The sequence below is a fragment of the Populus trichocarpa genome, chromosome 10, assembly GCF_000002775.5.
Source record: "Populus trichocarpa isolate Nisqually-1 chromosome 10, P.trichocarpa_v4.1, whole genome shotgun sequence".
Taxonomy (NCBI): domain Eukaryota; kingdom Viridiplantae; phylum Streptophyta; class Magnoliopsida; order Malpighiales; family Salicaceae; genus Populus; species Populus trichocarpa.
This window is the reverse complement of record NC_037294.2, coordinates 8,366,083-8,382,673: the sequence shown is the minus strand read 5'-3', so window position 1 is coordinate 8,382,673 and position 16,591 is coordinate 8,366,083. Positions and strand designations below refer to the sequence as shown.

General features: G+C 34.4%; 2 protein-coding genes and 1 long non-coding RNA gene across 5 annotated transcripts; 2 read left to right on the top strand and 1 right to left on the bottom strand.

Moving 5' to 3' along the window:
* The first annotated feature begins 1,908 nt into the window (after nt 1–1,908).
* On the top strand, nt 1,909–8,369 carry LOC7477064 (uncharacterized). Of its 3 annotated transcripts, XM_024610462.2 has the most exons (7): nt 1,910–2,169; nt 2,376–2,443; nt 2,519–2,656; nt 2,753–3,644; nt 3,773–5,893; nt 7,647–7,701; nt 7,974–8,369. In XM_024610462.2, exons 1-7 carry the CDS (start codon nt 2,076–2,078, stop codon nt 8,110–8,112), a joined length of 3,507 nt encoding a protein of 1,168 aa, XP_024466230.1. In that variant the 5' UTR covers nt 1,910–2,075; the 3' UTR covers nt 8,113–8,369. The 3 variants fall into 3 exon arrangements, with proteins under 3 accessions (XP_024466231.1, XP_024466230.1, XP_024466229.1); XM_024610463.2 differs by having other exon boundaries at nt 1,909–2,169; nt 2,519–3,644; nt 7,979–8,369; XM_024610461.2 differs by having other exon boundaries at nt 2,519–3,644.
* Nucleotides 8,370–9,166: 797 nt separating this feature from the next.
* Nucleotides 9,167–11,427, top strand: LOC112328762 (uncharacterized). Its single transcript, XR_002983909.2, has 4 exons — nt 9,167–9,470; nt 9,554–9,606; nt 10,164–10,390; nt 10,489–11,427. It is a non-coding gene; the product is annotated as an uncharacterized LOC112328762 (long non-coding RNA).
* Nucleotides 11,428–12,466: 1,039 nt separating this feature from the next.
* Nucleotides 12,467–13,609, bottom strand: LOC7477065 (uncharacterized). The gene has a single exon (XM_002315608.4). The coding sequence runs from the start codon at nt 13,278–13,280 to the stop codon at nt 12,534–12,536; it is 747 nt and encodes a 248-aa protein (XP_002315644.1). The 5' UTR covers nt 13,281–13,609; the 3' UTR covers nt 12,467–12,533.
* Between the last annotated feature and the right edge of the window lie 2,982 nt (nt 13,610–16,591).

Below are 16,591 nucleotides of genomic sequence, written 5' to 3'. Positions count from 1 at the left end.
CTGTAGAAATGCCTTGATTCATTATGGATTAGACCAATAAATTTATTATTTTGTTCTTCTAAAAAAACTAAATTGTTTATTAAGGGTAACATGATCTTTTCACATGATCCATTAGTTATCATAGAATTGATCAAGGACAGCTCAGTCTTTTTACATTTTTTTTAATAGTGTGATTACTTAATTGCCCTAAAAAACAAATAATTATTTAACTTAGGTTTAGGGTTTTTGTATTGCCTTTAAAATCAAAATTTCTTTAGCTTGCCTCTAGGGGTTTATTTATAATTTCATATTGAATTTTTTTTTTGTGATAATCATATTGTTTCAAAGACAATATGATATTTTAATAAATATAGGCTAGTAAGTGCAATGCACATGCCAAGAAGTAAGTCATCCCGTCATGTTCAAACAGTACATGCAGCAGCCAAAAATAGCTTTCATTTGTGTTTTTTGAATCAACACGGTGGGGTCTGCCTTCTTGGACAACATGTGTGGCATAATTCCTTTGGTTGGCTTTTTTTTCTTTATTCTCCTTGATTTTCGTGTATAGTCTCTCAACAACCTTCAATTTGTTTTTCATTTGGATTTGGTCCTTGTTATTTCAATTGATATTTTTTATTTGAATTAATTTATAGAATTGAGATTTATTTTCGATCCTATCCTCCTTTAATTTTTTATTTGTCAGATATGGTTCTTATTCTTTGGATTGTTATTTATTTTATTTGAGATCATTTTAATTTTTTTTTTTTGATTACTTCCTCCTTTGTTTTTTTATTGCTATTTTTTTTTACTTTGGATTTTTAAAAAAATTTTATATATTTTTTAATTTCATTCTTCAACACTAAGTTGAGCTTTTAGATTGAGTTCAGATCTAGGATTTAACAGGTTGTGAATTTAAGAGATTAACTCGAGTATAGAAGATTTGCTAGGTTCATTTTTTAAAAGCTCATTTTTTTTAGCTCCATCCTTTAGCATTTCATTTAATTGAAGATTAAGCTATGTTAGTTTTTTTATTTGATTTTTATAAGATTTTGAAAATGACCCAGGTTATCTCATATCTTTTTATTTGTCATTTTTTTTGGTTAAATTTAGTTTTTTTTTTTAAAGAAATTTTGGTTTCGAGTTAAATTAAATCGATTTCTTAAATATAAACATGATATGCTTACTTCATGATTTTCTGTTTGGTTTGTTTTTAAGATCGTTGCTCTAGCAACACGTACATTCTCTTTCAGTGTCATCATGTAGCCTTTTGCGTGTTAAAACTATCTCGGTAAGTTTTTTGGGTGGTGGGTTAGTGTCCACGACAGAGCGATGCTAAATCTTTAAAGAGCTTTTTTTTTCTTTTCCATCCAAGTATGATATTGACGAGTCATTTTTTTATTGTTGATTATTGATAATTTCTTGTTTGACTATTAAATTAATCGGGCTTATTGGATTTGGTTCGGGTCTCATATTTTTCTTATTTAAAAAAAAAAATAATACAATCACCCGAGCATCATTTTTTATGTTGGAAACAATTTGGTGCAGCTCACAACTTATAATGACCCACCAATCTAAGTTTACCTGATTCAATTTTTATCGGATTTTTTAATTTATTTTTTTTAAAAAAATTTCAACATTCAATATTTAATTGATTAGAATTAAACTTTTTATTTTAGATTTTATAATGCTATCATATTCTGTATCACAAGTTTTGTAGATTAACACAAATTGAACTATCATATCACAATTTTAATATTGTTTTTTTAAAAATTATATTGTTCATTATATTACTCTTAATATTTTAAAAATACCTTTTCCAATACACATTAAATTTTTTAATTCCTAACTTTTTATAATTTAAAAAAAAACTCCCAGTAAGAATACAGTGATAGCTGTATTCAAATAAAAATTAATTAGTAAAAGCAACGCCTTTACTCCCTTTGCCATCTGCCGCCATAGAAATACACGCTAACAGTACTAGAAGAAAAAACCCCTCCTGCTACTGCCTAGTGCGGCAGTGCCTGGTTGCTGACCTTCCATCCATCCCCTCAAAACGAAAGGAAAGCCAAAACCTAACAACATCACAAACAGTATCGATGGCCGATTTCTACACTGTCTTCATAGACACCACTCTCGACACTCACCTCGCCTTCATTGTCTCCGCTTCCGACACTGTCTCCGACCTCAAGAGTATGTTTTCCTGCTTTTTTACAAAATATAATGTAACGATTGCCAATCCTAACCACTCAATTAAAAGGATCATATCATAGAAAATTATATTTTTTGTTTGATTTACCATGCGCGACTGCTGTATTTATTTATCTTAATGGTTTTATATTCGGTTTGCCATGTTATATGTTGTTCAACATGTTTATGATGTCTCTGTCAATCTGCAGAGAAAATACTTCATGAACACAAGCTCTGTTTTCCGACCAACGGGGACATTAAAATTCATGCTTTGAAGGTATTAACAATTTTGTTTTCCTGTGTCTCTGTGTCATAATGCTGTTGATTAAAGTTTGTTTCTTCAAATTTCCAGGTAAAACGTCGAGGGATCTTGTACCATCTATCAGAATCCATGTTTGTAAAGAGTGCCTTTGATGGCACCGGTAAAAATTGGTTTGTTAGTGTTGATGCTTCTACTATAGAGGAGAATATTGACAACCTAGCAGCTCAGGTTGGTACCACAAACAATGGTTCAACTGACGAGGTTAACCTTCTCCCTGATAGCCATCCAAAAAGCTTGTTCAATGTTGTTGATTTATCCCTGCAGCTAGATGAGAGTAGTCGGCTTGCAAAACAGAGGGCTTCTGTTGCTGAACAGCTAGGTTTGGATTTTGCTGGAAACGAAGAATTAAATAATTCAAGCATAGTTGCATATAAAGGTGATTGTTACCGCAAGGTTATGTCACTGGCTGATGACAACAATGGGTCAAATCCTCCTATATTGGAGAAATATGATGAACCTGGCAAGGAAAAGGAAGTACAAGCAACACCAACTGGAAGTGTGGGAGGGGGTTCTGGGGATGGGATTGGTGATATGCAAGGCAGTGCACCATCAGATGGAGCTCTCACAACAGGATCTGGTGCGAAGAAAAAGAATAAAAGGAAGAGGAAAAGTAAGGATATTACAGATGACCTCTCTGGAAAAGAAAAGGAGGCCTCAGGATGTCAATCTGGTGAAAATGAATCACAACAAGAGAGTGCTGCGAATAAAAGGCGTAAAATTGAGGAGGAAAACAGGGGTGATGGTTCTGTCAAGGAGAATGAAATTGTCCTTTCTGATTCTAATAAAGAGATATCCAAGCACCCTACAATCTCTCAGCACTATTTAGTAAACAATCAGAAAAATGCACACGCTGCTTTACACTGTTTATCTTCTGAAACTTTGGACGGTCTCAGTTTGCTAGCAGCCTCTCAAGGCAGTGGGAAGGGGAACAAGAAAAAGAAATCTGTAAATCCTCTTAATCTAGAAACTGCTGCTGTTCCTTCATCCACCGATGTTACAGGAGAGACCATGGAAGTTAACCCCAAGGATTTCAGCAAAGAGCCCGATACAGTACCTGTTCCTGTCCAGGGAGTAACAATTTCTGAGTCTTGCGCTGTCTCTGTGAAGGAAAAACACACAGATCCTGTCCAAGAAGATGGTAGACCCTCTTCACAAGGTGAGTCTCTGGATTGTGCAAATTTATATGTGCTTGCTTATTTTAATGTTTTTTTCCTGTTTCATCCATTGGGGAAAAAAAGAGAGAGATGAAGAGACATTGCTGATATTCAAGGTGATCTTTTGTAGGGATTGATATGAGTGACACGGATACTACCAATGCAAAAAGTAGACATGATGCCCCTGAACTAGCTGCTGCATCCGCTGCCAAAAAAAGGAGTCCAAAGAATACCATCCTTGACGATAGTCAGAAACCTGCAACTGATCAGGTTGATGGTCTCGAAGAGGAAAGAGAGGCATTGCACCCCGGATCTATGCTACATGAGAAGTGCAAACCATCTGACATGAGATCTAAAGAAGCAGTTAATACTTCTGAATTGGTTGAAGCTAGTGAAACTGTATATCCTGGGACACATTCAAAGAAGAGAAAGAAATCTAAGAGGACAAGGGCTTTGTTGAGCACAACGCTAACATTAGGTACCGAAAATGTTAAAAGCTCCACAACTGCTGACGCTGCTTCAATTGAGCCTCATAAAGACGTGAATGGGGATGATTCCAATTATAAAGGTAATCAAGAGGATAGCAATTTGGCTGAAAAGGAAATGGAAGAAGTATCAGAAATGGATAAAGATGTGGCTGTCACTTCTCAATTGGCTGGGGCTAGTGAAGCTGTGAATCCTGGGACACCATCAAAGAAAAAAAAGAAGTCTAAAAGGACGAGGGATTTGTTAAGCAGAACACCAGGATCAGGTACAGAAAATGCAAATAGCTCTGCAGCTGCTGCCACTAGTTCAAACGACCACCATAAAGCTGCAAGTGGAGATGATTCCAAAGATAGAGTTAATCAAGAGGAAAGCAATTTGCATGCAAAGGAAGGGAAAGAAGTAGTGGAAAAGGATAAAGTTGTTGTCGCTTCTGAATTGGTTGAGGCTAGTGAAACTGTGAATCCTGGGACACCATCAAAGAAAAGAAAGAAGTCCAAAAGGACAACAGATTTGTTAATCAGAACACCAGCATCAGGTACAGAACATGTTAATATCTCTGCTGCTGCTGACGCTGCTTCAACTGAGCCTCATGAAGCTGTGAATGGGAATGATTCCACTGATAAAGTTAACCAGGAGGAAATCAATCTGCTGGCGAAGGAAGGGAAAGAGGTATCGGAAGTGGATAGAGAAGTAGTGGTCACTTCTGAGTTAGTTGAGGCTAGTGAAGCTGTGAATTGTGGGACACCATTAAAGAAAAGAAAGAAGTCCAAACGGACTAGGGATTTATTAAGCGGAACACCAACATCAGGTACAGAACCTAATAGTTCTGTGGCTGACACTTCTCCTACTGAGCGTCATAATTCAGTGAATGGCGATGATTCCAATGATAATGGAAATAAAGAGGAAAACAGTATGGCTGCAAAGAAAGGGAAAGTGGTGTTAGAAATGGATGCAGCAAGTACTTTTCGTCTAGCTACTGATACAGAAATTGATGATGTGATTGAGAATGTAGTCAAATCTGCTGTCAATGGTTGTCCATCTAAAATTGATCATTCTGACAAAGCTGGTCATGGTATGGAAGTTTCCTGCAGAAGCGATAGGATCAACTTCAACGAGTACTTTGTGCCTAACCAAGACCTTGGCAAAACTGCTGCTTCTGGTGAGGTGCTTGTTGACAAAGCAACAAAAGCAAAACAAGTTGGTGGTATGAATTCTAACAAGAAGAAGAAGAAGCTAGATGCACTTTCTCGTGTTCCATCATTTGATTTACATGGTTCATCAAGGTTAAATGTGAATGATGGAATTGGAGAAAAGCCTCCAGCTGGCGGGGTTAAAGTTCCACCATCTAGCAAGTCTGATAAGATCAGCTCCACTCCTGCAGAAGCTAGAAAATCTGGTGCTTTGGGGCTCGTTGTCACCAATACCTTTGCAAAGAACAACAAAGAACCCTCTGCTGCATCATATTCTAGCTTGGAAAGTTCTAGAAAAACAAGGGCTAGAGGGCATGGTTCAGATAAACAACACAATCAAACGAATGGTAGAGAAGTTTCCCCTGCTAATGTTGAGGGTGTTGTAAATAGTTCACAACGTAAAAAGAGCTTGATAGGAAAATCGGGCACAATATTCCAGGATGATAATTATGAGCATTCTGCAGAGGATAGAACTGAGAGTTCAGATTCCAGCACTAGAACTCCTTCAGATAATTCATTGTCTTCTGACTACTCAGACGGAGAAAGCAATTCAGATTTTAACTCATCTCAAAATGGTAATCTACTAATATTGCATGAGTTTTGTTGATTTATTGATTTGTTAGTGCCTGTCATGGTCGATTGCATCATGAGCTTTTGGCTGGTAAGTTCTGTTACAGCAGCCTTTCAGTTTTAAAATTTAAACTAACAGACCCATGTTGGATAAGGACATTTGATGCAGAACAGCTTTGAGATTTCTGTCCTACGAGGGTTTTATGATGGATTATGAATTTACTACCTTAAATTAGAGAAGAAAGGGTTTATGACTTTGTAAATTGAAATTGGAGATAGATATAAGGGGCTTTGTTTACTGAAACTTGAAAGTGGAACTGCTAGTCGTAGTAGGTTTTCTAGGACTCACTCCTAGGAAGAGAGAGCTAGGCAATTACACCCAGGGATCTTATGAGTCGCACCTAAGATAGATTTCATCACATAATCACAAAGCATATAGCTGGAACATTTATTCAAAAACTCTGATTCTTTATTGAATAATTACAAACCTTTAAATAGATTATAGAGTTCCTAGTACTCCAAGTCCATCAAGGAGTTGGTCATTTAGATTCTTTTGTAAGAAATCCAACTTTTCCTTACCTAGGCCTAGTTAATTGAGGACTCATACGGCACTAAACATAAAATAAAACCCGAGAAATGCCCTTGTCTATGAAAAATCACACACAAAAATAAAATAATTCTGCTCCTCTCGTCTGAATTAACAACTGTTATTTTGGACGAAGGAACAACACTTGAGCATTTTGAATCAGTGGAAAAATCTAAGAAAATTTTGGAAATAAGCAGAGTCCTTTACATGGACAGAGCAGGGTGAAGGACATTAGTGTTGTCTCTTTAAAGATGAATGAACGAGGCATATGAATTCTGAGGTGCTGTTTCATAAATTTATGGGTGACTTACAAAAAAAACCCTAGGTTATCATGAAATTATAAACACCATCCAAAAGTTTGAAGATTTATTAAAAACCCCCATTTGTACCTAAAATGCCCTGAATTACTCTTTTTAAGAACATATAAATTTAAAAAATTAACTTAACAAGATTAAACCATGAACAGTAAACATAATGAACATGATTAATTTTTTATTTTGTCAATTTTGGTTAGATTTGTTTTTTTATGTTCTTTATCTAGTTGTTTCAAGTATTTAATTTAAGTATTTTTGTTTTTGAAATAGTAAATAAGGTCATTCCGGGTATAAAAGGAGGCTTTGTAAAATCTTCCAAAAGTTTGAAATAGTAAATAGCTTCTTGAACATAGATGGAGTTCTTGTCAAATCTTCCAACTTTTGGTCAGTTTTTGTAATTTACTAATTTCATGATATGTCGGGAGGTTTATTGTAATTCACCCTAAATTTATTTATCTTTCTTAGTCACTGAGGTTACCAAATTGACCCACCACTTTAAAAGGCTCTTCTGTTCATGTCTTTGAAAGCTGGTGGCCTCTGAGAGATTGTTTAACCATGCTTGCCAATCTTCCTTGAGAGCTTAGATGAAAATTCAACACGAATTTAGTGATAAATTCTTGTGCTTCTAAAACTGTATTCTCAAAAGTCATTCTGTAAATTCCACCTTTGTGGACCATGCTGTATTTTTGCTGCTCCCAGAGTATCTGCTTGGTTCTTCACTTGCTGCTGATTTCCATTGTGTTAAAAGTTTATGCTAGTTAATAGATGTCTGATCTCCTCAAACACAGCATTGATGCACAGTCATCTTTAAACTGATATCTGGAACTTGTTTTGTCATCCTCGTGAAATTTGCCACAGGATATTACTGCTTGAAAAGCAAGGAAGGTGGTGGAAAGAACATCAAAAAACCACTGTAAGTAGAGAAAAGTAAAACAAATTCTATCCCTGGTTGTATCTAGCTGCATATTTTTGGTATCAATCATTTGTTCTGGTGCGTTTTCCTAACTTATGGAGCAAGGACCTATGATGAGATGCATATTTCTTTACTTTTCTATCTGAAAAGAAAACCTTCAAATTTTAAAACCCCGGGCACACTATGCATTTTGCAACGAAGTTCTGTTCTATATTATCTTTGTTTCCACATGCTCAGTATCTCTGAAGTTTTTTTTTTTTTTCTTGTAAAAGTTCAGGCCTGACCTTGGAGAAAATCCTTAGAAGTTCAAGCAGATATAAAAAGGCCAAGCTAACAGCTTCCCAGTCGCAGCTCGAGGACACTGAAAATGAGCCTGTTGATTTTGTTCCAGACAGCCAAGCAAACCCTTGATCACCCTATTGTCTTGTTTTGTCTGTATTCCTACTGGTATTTTTGTTGTTTTCTATGACTTGGCCTGCGGGAACCCCAATTTTGTTCTGAATTTTTTCTCGTTCTCCTTTCTTTTTTGGTAAAAAAGCAAGGCATTTGGCCATTCAATCTCTCTGGTCTTGTTTTCTCCCTTATGGCCGTGGAAGGACATCGAAAGAAAAAATTGAGGTCTAGATGCTTTGTTTCATTGAAATCGGGGGTTTCAACCTTCTCATTGACTCGAATGGTTTCAACTTAAGATTCGAAGATTGATGGTCTGCTGGGTTTACCATTATTCCTTTCCTTTTCGCCGAAATCTTCAAAAACTTGTTGCAAGGAGTCTTTCCTTGGATCTATTGACTGTTCAATGGACTCCATTTAAAGAAAAACAGAAGCAGTCAATCTCATAAAGACTCGATGAAGCTCAGCAATGATAGAGCTTTCAAAGCCAACTTCCCCATGACAGGTGCCAGGGATTTACTTTGTCGTGCGCTTGGCCAGCAGGTTTTTGGAGGGAATTGAAGGACAAATTTGTGCGAGAAAGTATTGCATTGCAGCAGACAAATTGTGTCACTGGCAGGGGAATAATAAAGCAACCAATTAAGCATCATGCATGCATGCTCTCCTCATTTTTGCATGCACTACTAAAAATAGAGCCATTAGCATCTGAATTTAGCAATAGATAATTGCTAAATTCAGATTTACAACGAATTAAATATATATTATTTTTTTAATATTAGCAACAGATTTTAGCAACGGAAAATTCGTTGCTAAAAACAACATAAAGTTTGCAACGGATTATCTGTTGCTAATTTAAAAAATAATAATTTAAATATTAATATAAAACTAAAATTATATAGACCTTTGATTATTTTTGATATAATAAAATCACAACCGTTTAATTTTGCTGCCATTACTAATTCAACACCTACCAACCCCCCTACTAATTCAACACCTGCCCCCCCGTTTCTAAACAAAGAAAAAACCAACAGTTGACAATTAATTAATTCCCAGTCTCCTTCGTCCCTAACCCCCCGTTTCTAAATAGAGAAAACAAAACCAACAGTTGAAAACACAGTTGGGTTAATTTTTTTTCAAAATTAAACAAAACCAATAACTGATTTTCCTTTTGTCCCAAACTTTTCATCTTCTTCTCATTCGTTTTCAGCATCGTTAATTTTTTTTTCTTCATCTTCTTCTCCTTCATCTTAACAGTTTCAATCTTTCTCTGTAAACCACCAAAAACACAGACCCATGGCAACATCGCACCAGACCCATCATTATCACCCTTTCTCTTTGTAAACGGGTTGGGTTTTGCACTCTCTTCTTCAATAAATCAGGTAATTAATTTAGGATTTATGTTTTTTTTCCGTTGCAATTTAACTTACACTAACAAGTTTTAACCTAACTTTCACAATCTCAGGTGTTGTTCTGTCGTGTAGATTCATCTCGCTCATCTATAACTCAAGAACACAGGTAACAATTTTTTTTTATCGATACTTTGAATAATGGTTTTAGGCTATTAATTCGATAATATAAGGTTTATGAAATGTTTTTACCATGATCTATAACCTAATTATGCATGTTTAATTGAAAATTTATCAAAACCCCCAATTTAATTTTTAGGGTTACGGTTCATAAATTGAATGATTTTAGGCAACTGGACCAATGCTGGTAATTCATGTGTCTGGAAGAGAGTGATTGATGGAAATTATGCATGTTTAATTGAAAATTTATCAAAACCCCCAATTTAATTTTTAACAAGTAGTCTTATTGATGTTGGGTGTTCTTTAGGAGCAAGGTGGCTGGTTGAATTGAGTGTTGTTAATGTACTTTAGAAATGTTTTATCTGTCACAGCTAACAACATCTTTCTGTCTAAGAACTGATGTTTTTCTTACTCATTGATTTCTTGATCCAGTCATTGTTAAATTTGTCTCTGTGCTTGATGTTTCGAGGTAAAAATCATTTAGAATCCACAGTTTATAAACATGGAATCTTATAGCAGCTGTTGTTTTGATTGGCTTTTTTACAGAGGGTCTTATATTCACGAGAACCATTTGGGTTATGTTTTCATATTGCTCCATGGATCACATGTCGGCCAAGGTTTTACATGGTATGAACTTGTGTATCACTTCAAGTAAAACGTAACTTCTTCAATCAGGTGTTAGCTCTGCAGTTTTTTTGTGTAATTTATTTTTCATGCCTTGAGAGATCCTTTCCCACCTAATCGCCATGGAAAAATCACTCACATCCGCAAAGGTCAGATTGTTTGCTTCCTTGCAATCTCTTAAACTGTGCTTTTTTATTTATTAGTTTCAAGAAAATTAAATAAATAAATCTCTAAACTTTGATTGCAGGGAGGAGATTTGTGAAGCCATCAAATTTTATGAAGGAGATGGATGCTGATAGGGTATGATTGCTCAATTTTGTAAACTGTTACTGCTTGATAATATTGTTAAAAGTCAATTAGCAGATGCTCTGACTTGCATTGGAAATTTTGTATTTCCTTACTGATAGATTACTATATTTATTGATTTGAAAACCAGTGTACCTGTAAGGGTGAAGCAGGTACTACAGATTTGTTTTGTATTCACAGCCTCTTTAAGATGCACTTTGATTTATTGAAGAGTTTAAAACCCAGATAAACTTGTTCTTTGGGTGATAATTATGCGTCTATTACTGATTACCAGCGCTCTTATTACAGTGGGCGCTGAGTATGAGCTGACGCTATAACTGGTCCAGTTTTGTTAGATTTGGTGGCTGGTTCAGCTATCCACTTTATGCAGTTCTGGAGAAATTTTCTGTGTGTTTTTGTCATCTGCTTTTTTTTAATATAGTTTTTTCCAGCTGCAGAATTTGATTATTGTGGAGATGTAAGGGATGGTTATTTTCCTATATGTGGAGATTATACTGTGCAACTGCTCTTATAGAATCCAAGCCAGTCCTCTGCTCCTTCATCTTTTATTCTTTTTATCTGTTTTTTTTAATGAGGATGTGCAAGAATTGCTGTTTTTTTTAAACTCAAATAGTGATCGAAGTTCAGCCCAAGTCCCAATGCAAATCACTGCTAGCAATGGTATGGCTAGTGTAAATAACTCACTCACCACAGCATCTACAACCACGTCTGCCAGCACTATTGTGGGGCTTCTCCACCAAAATTCAATGAATAATGCAAGCAGTCCCTATGGAGGAAACTCTGTTCAGATTCAATCTCCTGGTTACTCCACCTTGACCACTATATCCTGATTCATCTTGTGTAGATCCAAAATATCATGGTTCGTCTCCACAACCAGCACCATGATTGTATCTTTTGTTGTTTTTTTTTTATTGTATTTCGACTTATTTGTATTAATGCAAGTTTAACTAAATTTTTATAATATGAATATTATTTTTATTCCATTTTTTATTAGTGATACAGTTATTTTTAATATTAATTTATGTTGGTTATATATATTCCACAATTTTTAAAATATCCATAAATAATTAATTAAACAAATTAAAAGTCATTTTGATAAATAAATAAAAAATTAATTTATTAAAAATAATATAGTCAGCAACGGATAATCCGTTGCTGATTGTAAATAATTCATCAATCAGCAACGGATAATCCGTTGCTGATTCACAAAACCAGCAACGGAATTTTCGTTGCTACAAAATCAGCAACGGACAAATTCGTTGCTAAAAAATCAGCAACGACAAATTTGCATTTGATATTTGCCGTTGCTAAATTATTTTAGCAACGGATTTTAATGTTATTTGCAACGGAGTAGTTAGTTGCTAATTACTATATTTTTTAGTAGTGATGGCCCAGTACAAGAATCTGACTAGTGGCATATCATTATATATATATATATATATATATATATATATATATATATATATATATATATATGTTACTCGACGTCGACGAGAGAGTGTATTATGGTGCGAGTTTCCTTTTGTCTGCTAAAGAGTGACCCCAAAAAAGCTTTATACTTCACGGCATGGATGTCCGTAAGCATTTTCCTTGGTTTCACTTGACCAAACCGTTTGTGATTTGGGTTCACATGATAATAAAAATATTTTTTTATTTAAAAATATATCGAAATAATATATCATAAAAAGCCTTAAAAAAAGTTAAAAAAAAAGATTGGAAATTCCGAAAACATATTTGATGGGCATGACGTACGATGTCAAGTTCAACTAATCCAAACCTACAGGTAAAAATTAATGGAGCCAGTTAAGTGGGTCATGCATGAATATACAGGAACAACGATAAAAATAAATTAACAGGCAGGATTCTAGAAAAATAACAAAAAAAATGGGCCAGCTGAAATTAAAACTTGTATAAAGAAATTAAGAAATAATGATTGATAATAATTCATTCAAAGAAAGCAAATCGTAGGGGGGAAAAGAAACGAAATCATCGGGATCCTCGGATCATCTCCTGATCTTGTTTTTCGATCTTCCTAAACACCACTTCTGTATCCAACCCAAACCCATCAACTTTCCGGACACGAACAACCTTAGAATTCGTAAACAAATTAACCAACGGTTTAACACTGTACAAATCATTAGCCGAGTACTTATCAGCCCTTCTAGAAAGCGCCACGTGTAAGACACATATCCCGCCAGGCTTCAACGTCCGTTCGATCTCTCCAACGAACTTGTCCGGAAACAGAGCGTGATCAAACACGTTTGAGAACTCAAAGTCAAAAGTCCCATCATCGAACGGCTGGCGATGGAAATCACCCTCTACAACGAGGGGTGGATACGGCACCAGGTCCATACCAACGGAGTCTGATACGCCGATGCGTCGTAAGGCCTCGACCTCTTGCCCTACACGGGCACCGATACACAAGGCCTTGGATTCGTTGAAGAGAAGGTTTTCTTGTTTCAAAACTTGGAAGAAGTCAGCAAAGACTTGGATTTTGCGGTCCCAATCACGGGTTGTCCATATTTTTCTCAGTTTTGGATTGAGGGTCTTGTTTAGTTGACGTTGTATGTAGGTTTTGTACGTGGTGTACCCGGGCCGGATCTTTAGGTCAGAGTTGGGGTTTCCGGGTGGTGTGTAGGTGTTGGTTTTGAAGCAGAAGAAGAAGAAAAGGAGGGGGAGGGAGAGGATGAGGGAGATAACGAAGTATACGAGCATGGGTGGTTTTGGTTTCATGTTCTGCGCGCATGTGTTCTCTTGTTATAGCTCTGTGTTCTCTCTAAAAAAGAAAACCCTCTGTACACCTTTCTTTAATTCCTTTGCGTCTGCATGAGATGAGGAGGGAGGGAAACAAGAAGGATTGAAGCCGGAAAGAGGAGAGAGATAAAAAGAAGGGGTTTTCCTACTTATTCTGGTGTTGTGTTTTTATACTTATTCTGGCTTGCTAGGGATATTGATGGGAGAGGCAAAGGAGGAGAGACAAATGGTGGGTTAGTGCGCATGCACGCTTCAAAGTGGTGGCTGATTATCTGCTGTAATTTTTATGTGCAATGATAACGATTATTTATCGTTTATGGGGGAGTAGTTATCATCATACATCTTGCTAGGGAACGGGACGATGCTTAAAGTATATATATTGCTTAATTTGAACGGCTTCTAGCCAAGTGTTAAATCCAGCGCCGTCCAGGATCTAGATTAGATAATTTAAACAAACTTGATTTTATTTTTTCTAAATAAAACAACATTATTTTAAAAAAAATTAAATATTTTTTCATTAATCACATATTAATCATTCATAACTAAAACACTGTTATATCCCTATAAAGATGAGAATATAAGTTCGATTTTCAGGAAACACACTTCTTGGGAGGAGCAGCTAAGAACCCCGAACAAGACTAGTCTTACCCTTTAAAAAGGTGTTGGGATACCCGAATAAAAACAAAAAAAAAATTCAATTCTTACTCAGCTTAACTTAAAATTAATTTATATTAAAAATTGAGTTATCAACAAGATGAGAACGAATTTAATAGAACTATAATTATAAAAGATACAAGATTTGATCACGAAAACTTAGCCCTAGCTTTCGGCTTGTATTCAATATAATCATTCACTGTCTTTAATTAAGCACAATAATAATGCTCAACTAGCCAGCCAGCTAACTAGCACAATTATCTATTTGATAATATTCTATGGAATATTTACGGTGACCGAGAAAGGTAGTATTTATCAATTTCTTTAGATATATCAATTAATATGTACGGGGTGTATATTTAAAATATTTAAGAGAAAATACTTGATTAATTTCTAAATTAGCTAAAAAAAAAAAAAAACTCCTAGCACTTGACCCAAAAAACAATTATAGTGATATTCATTAGAGCCTAAGACAAGTTAATTCGAAACTTAGCTCTTGATCATCGTTTACTTAATCCATATTTACCTACAAATTAATAAATATTAATTGCTTAATTACACTAATTTTATGGAATATTGTTTTGTGAATTCACTTTTCACAAAGATCTAATTAATACATTAAATAAGTGGATTAAGAATCTCATAAATATCTAATGGTTGATTTATTTATTTCTTAATCACGATCTCAAAAAACACTCTTCATCTTCATCAAGTGATCAAGTTGCTATATAATTAAGCCATGCTATTAGGAATCATCTCATCATCTCAAGATCTCATCTAATAAAATCTCCCACGTTCATTTTACATGCACAAACATCTCCAAAACGAAGAGTACTACAATAGTGTTTATCTAGTTTAACGTTGTCTGTCCTTACTCTTTTTTTCTTTTTCCAACTTTATCTTTACCTTTTTATACACATTTATTTATTTACATATGTTTTCAGTAATTTAAAAAATTTAAACATCTGACAGTGTTTAAGAAAAATGAAAACAAAAATTAACGACTTAATTAATTCACCCAATTATTAACAAAAAAAATTATATTTTAGTTATTTTAGCTTGTGATTTCCAAAAACAATTCTATAAATTAAAACAATGAGGATCAAATTAGAAAATATAATACCATCAATTTGAATTGACGGAAGAAATTGAAAACCACTAAAACTTTTACAAAAAAAATCAAGGAAAAAAACTAGAAATCCAAAGAATAAGGACCACATTAGAGAATATAATATTTGATAAATTTAGATTAAATAATGAAATTAAAAACAAACAAAACATCTATAAAATGGTCAAAATTAAAAATAAAAAATCAAAAGAATAAATACTGAAGTTGAAATATCAACAACTAATTAAGAGGGCTAAACTATAATTTTTGAAGGAGGAGAGAGAGAGAAAGGATAAAAAGAAAAGAAAAGAAAGGTCTATCAACGCAAAACTAAATCATCATCGGTGACACGCACTGTACCACCAGGAAGAGGACGCGACGACACTTTCAATGACAAGGTGGAAGGGTGTTTTTGGATGTAGAAAGGCATTGCATAAGCTACACGAAGGATACAGACGCCCCCCACATGCTCCCGAGTGCGCCACATGGGCACCCATCTTTTTTTTTAGTCAAATACAGAATTTTCCTTGGGCTAACTGTATAATTATATATAAAAAAAACTATTGTGAAAAATTTAAAACACCTCTTGACCTTAAGTTTAAATTTTTTTACTTTAAATGTATTTTTGTTGTGTTACTATGCATTTTAATTGTTTATTACTTTTTATATTCGGGAAAGTACCAAACTGTCCCTCAACTTATAATAACAAAAAACCATTGTGAATATACAAAAAACACTACCAGGAATTTAATAAATACAAATGGAAACACCGGCAAAATATTTCTATTGGTAGATTGCGATGAATTTTACCGACAAAATATTTCATCACTATATCCCTCAGTAAACACCGATGAAAATATTTTGTTGATATATACCGAGGGAATTGCAATGGAAAATAAAAGAATAAAAAAAACCAAAAAAATACGATGACGTATAACTTTTACTGACATAAGTTACTGACGGAATTAACCCGATGATAAAGTTCATCCATAAATATGCCAACAAAAATAATCCCTCTGAATTATGGATGATATTACAGTGAGATTTAAAAAGACAAATTATACAGTGACGTGAAACTTTTTACCGATAGAATGACCAATGGAATGATGAATAAAATTAATTTTTCAATAAATCCATCAATAATATTTAATTTATTACTTGGCGATCGACCCTCCTCATCTATTTCTTCTTCTTTCTTATGCATTTGTTTTACAACAAACAACCCCCCTGAATCTCAACACAATTCCACCCCCTACAACAAATCTGACCACCACAACACTCAGTTTGTCAGCATCTGTGTTCAGATTTAAATTTATTGAGGATTCTCCATTTTAAGTAAGTAAATCTACTATTTTTTTTATTTGAATACAATTTTAAAATGTTAAATTTTTTTATATATTTTTGTAGTATATATATTTTGTTTGAGTGCTTACTTGTTTTATAATTTTTTCTTATACAAATTTATTATATGGATTTATGATTTGTACATGTTATGATTTGTTTTAGATTTTATAAAATTTTATTTATT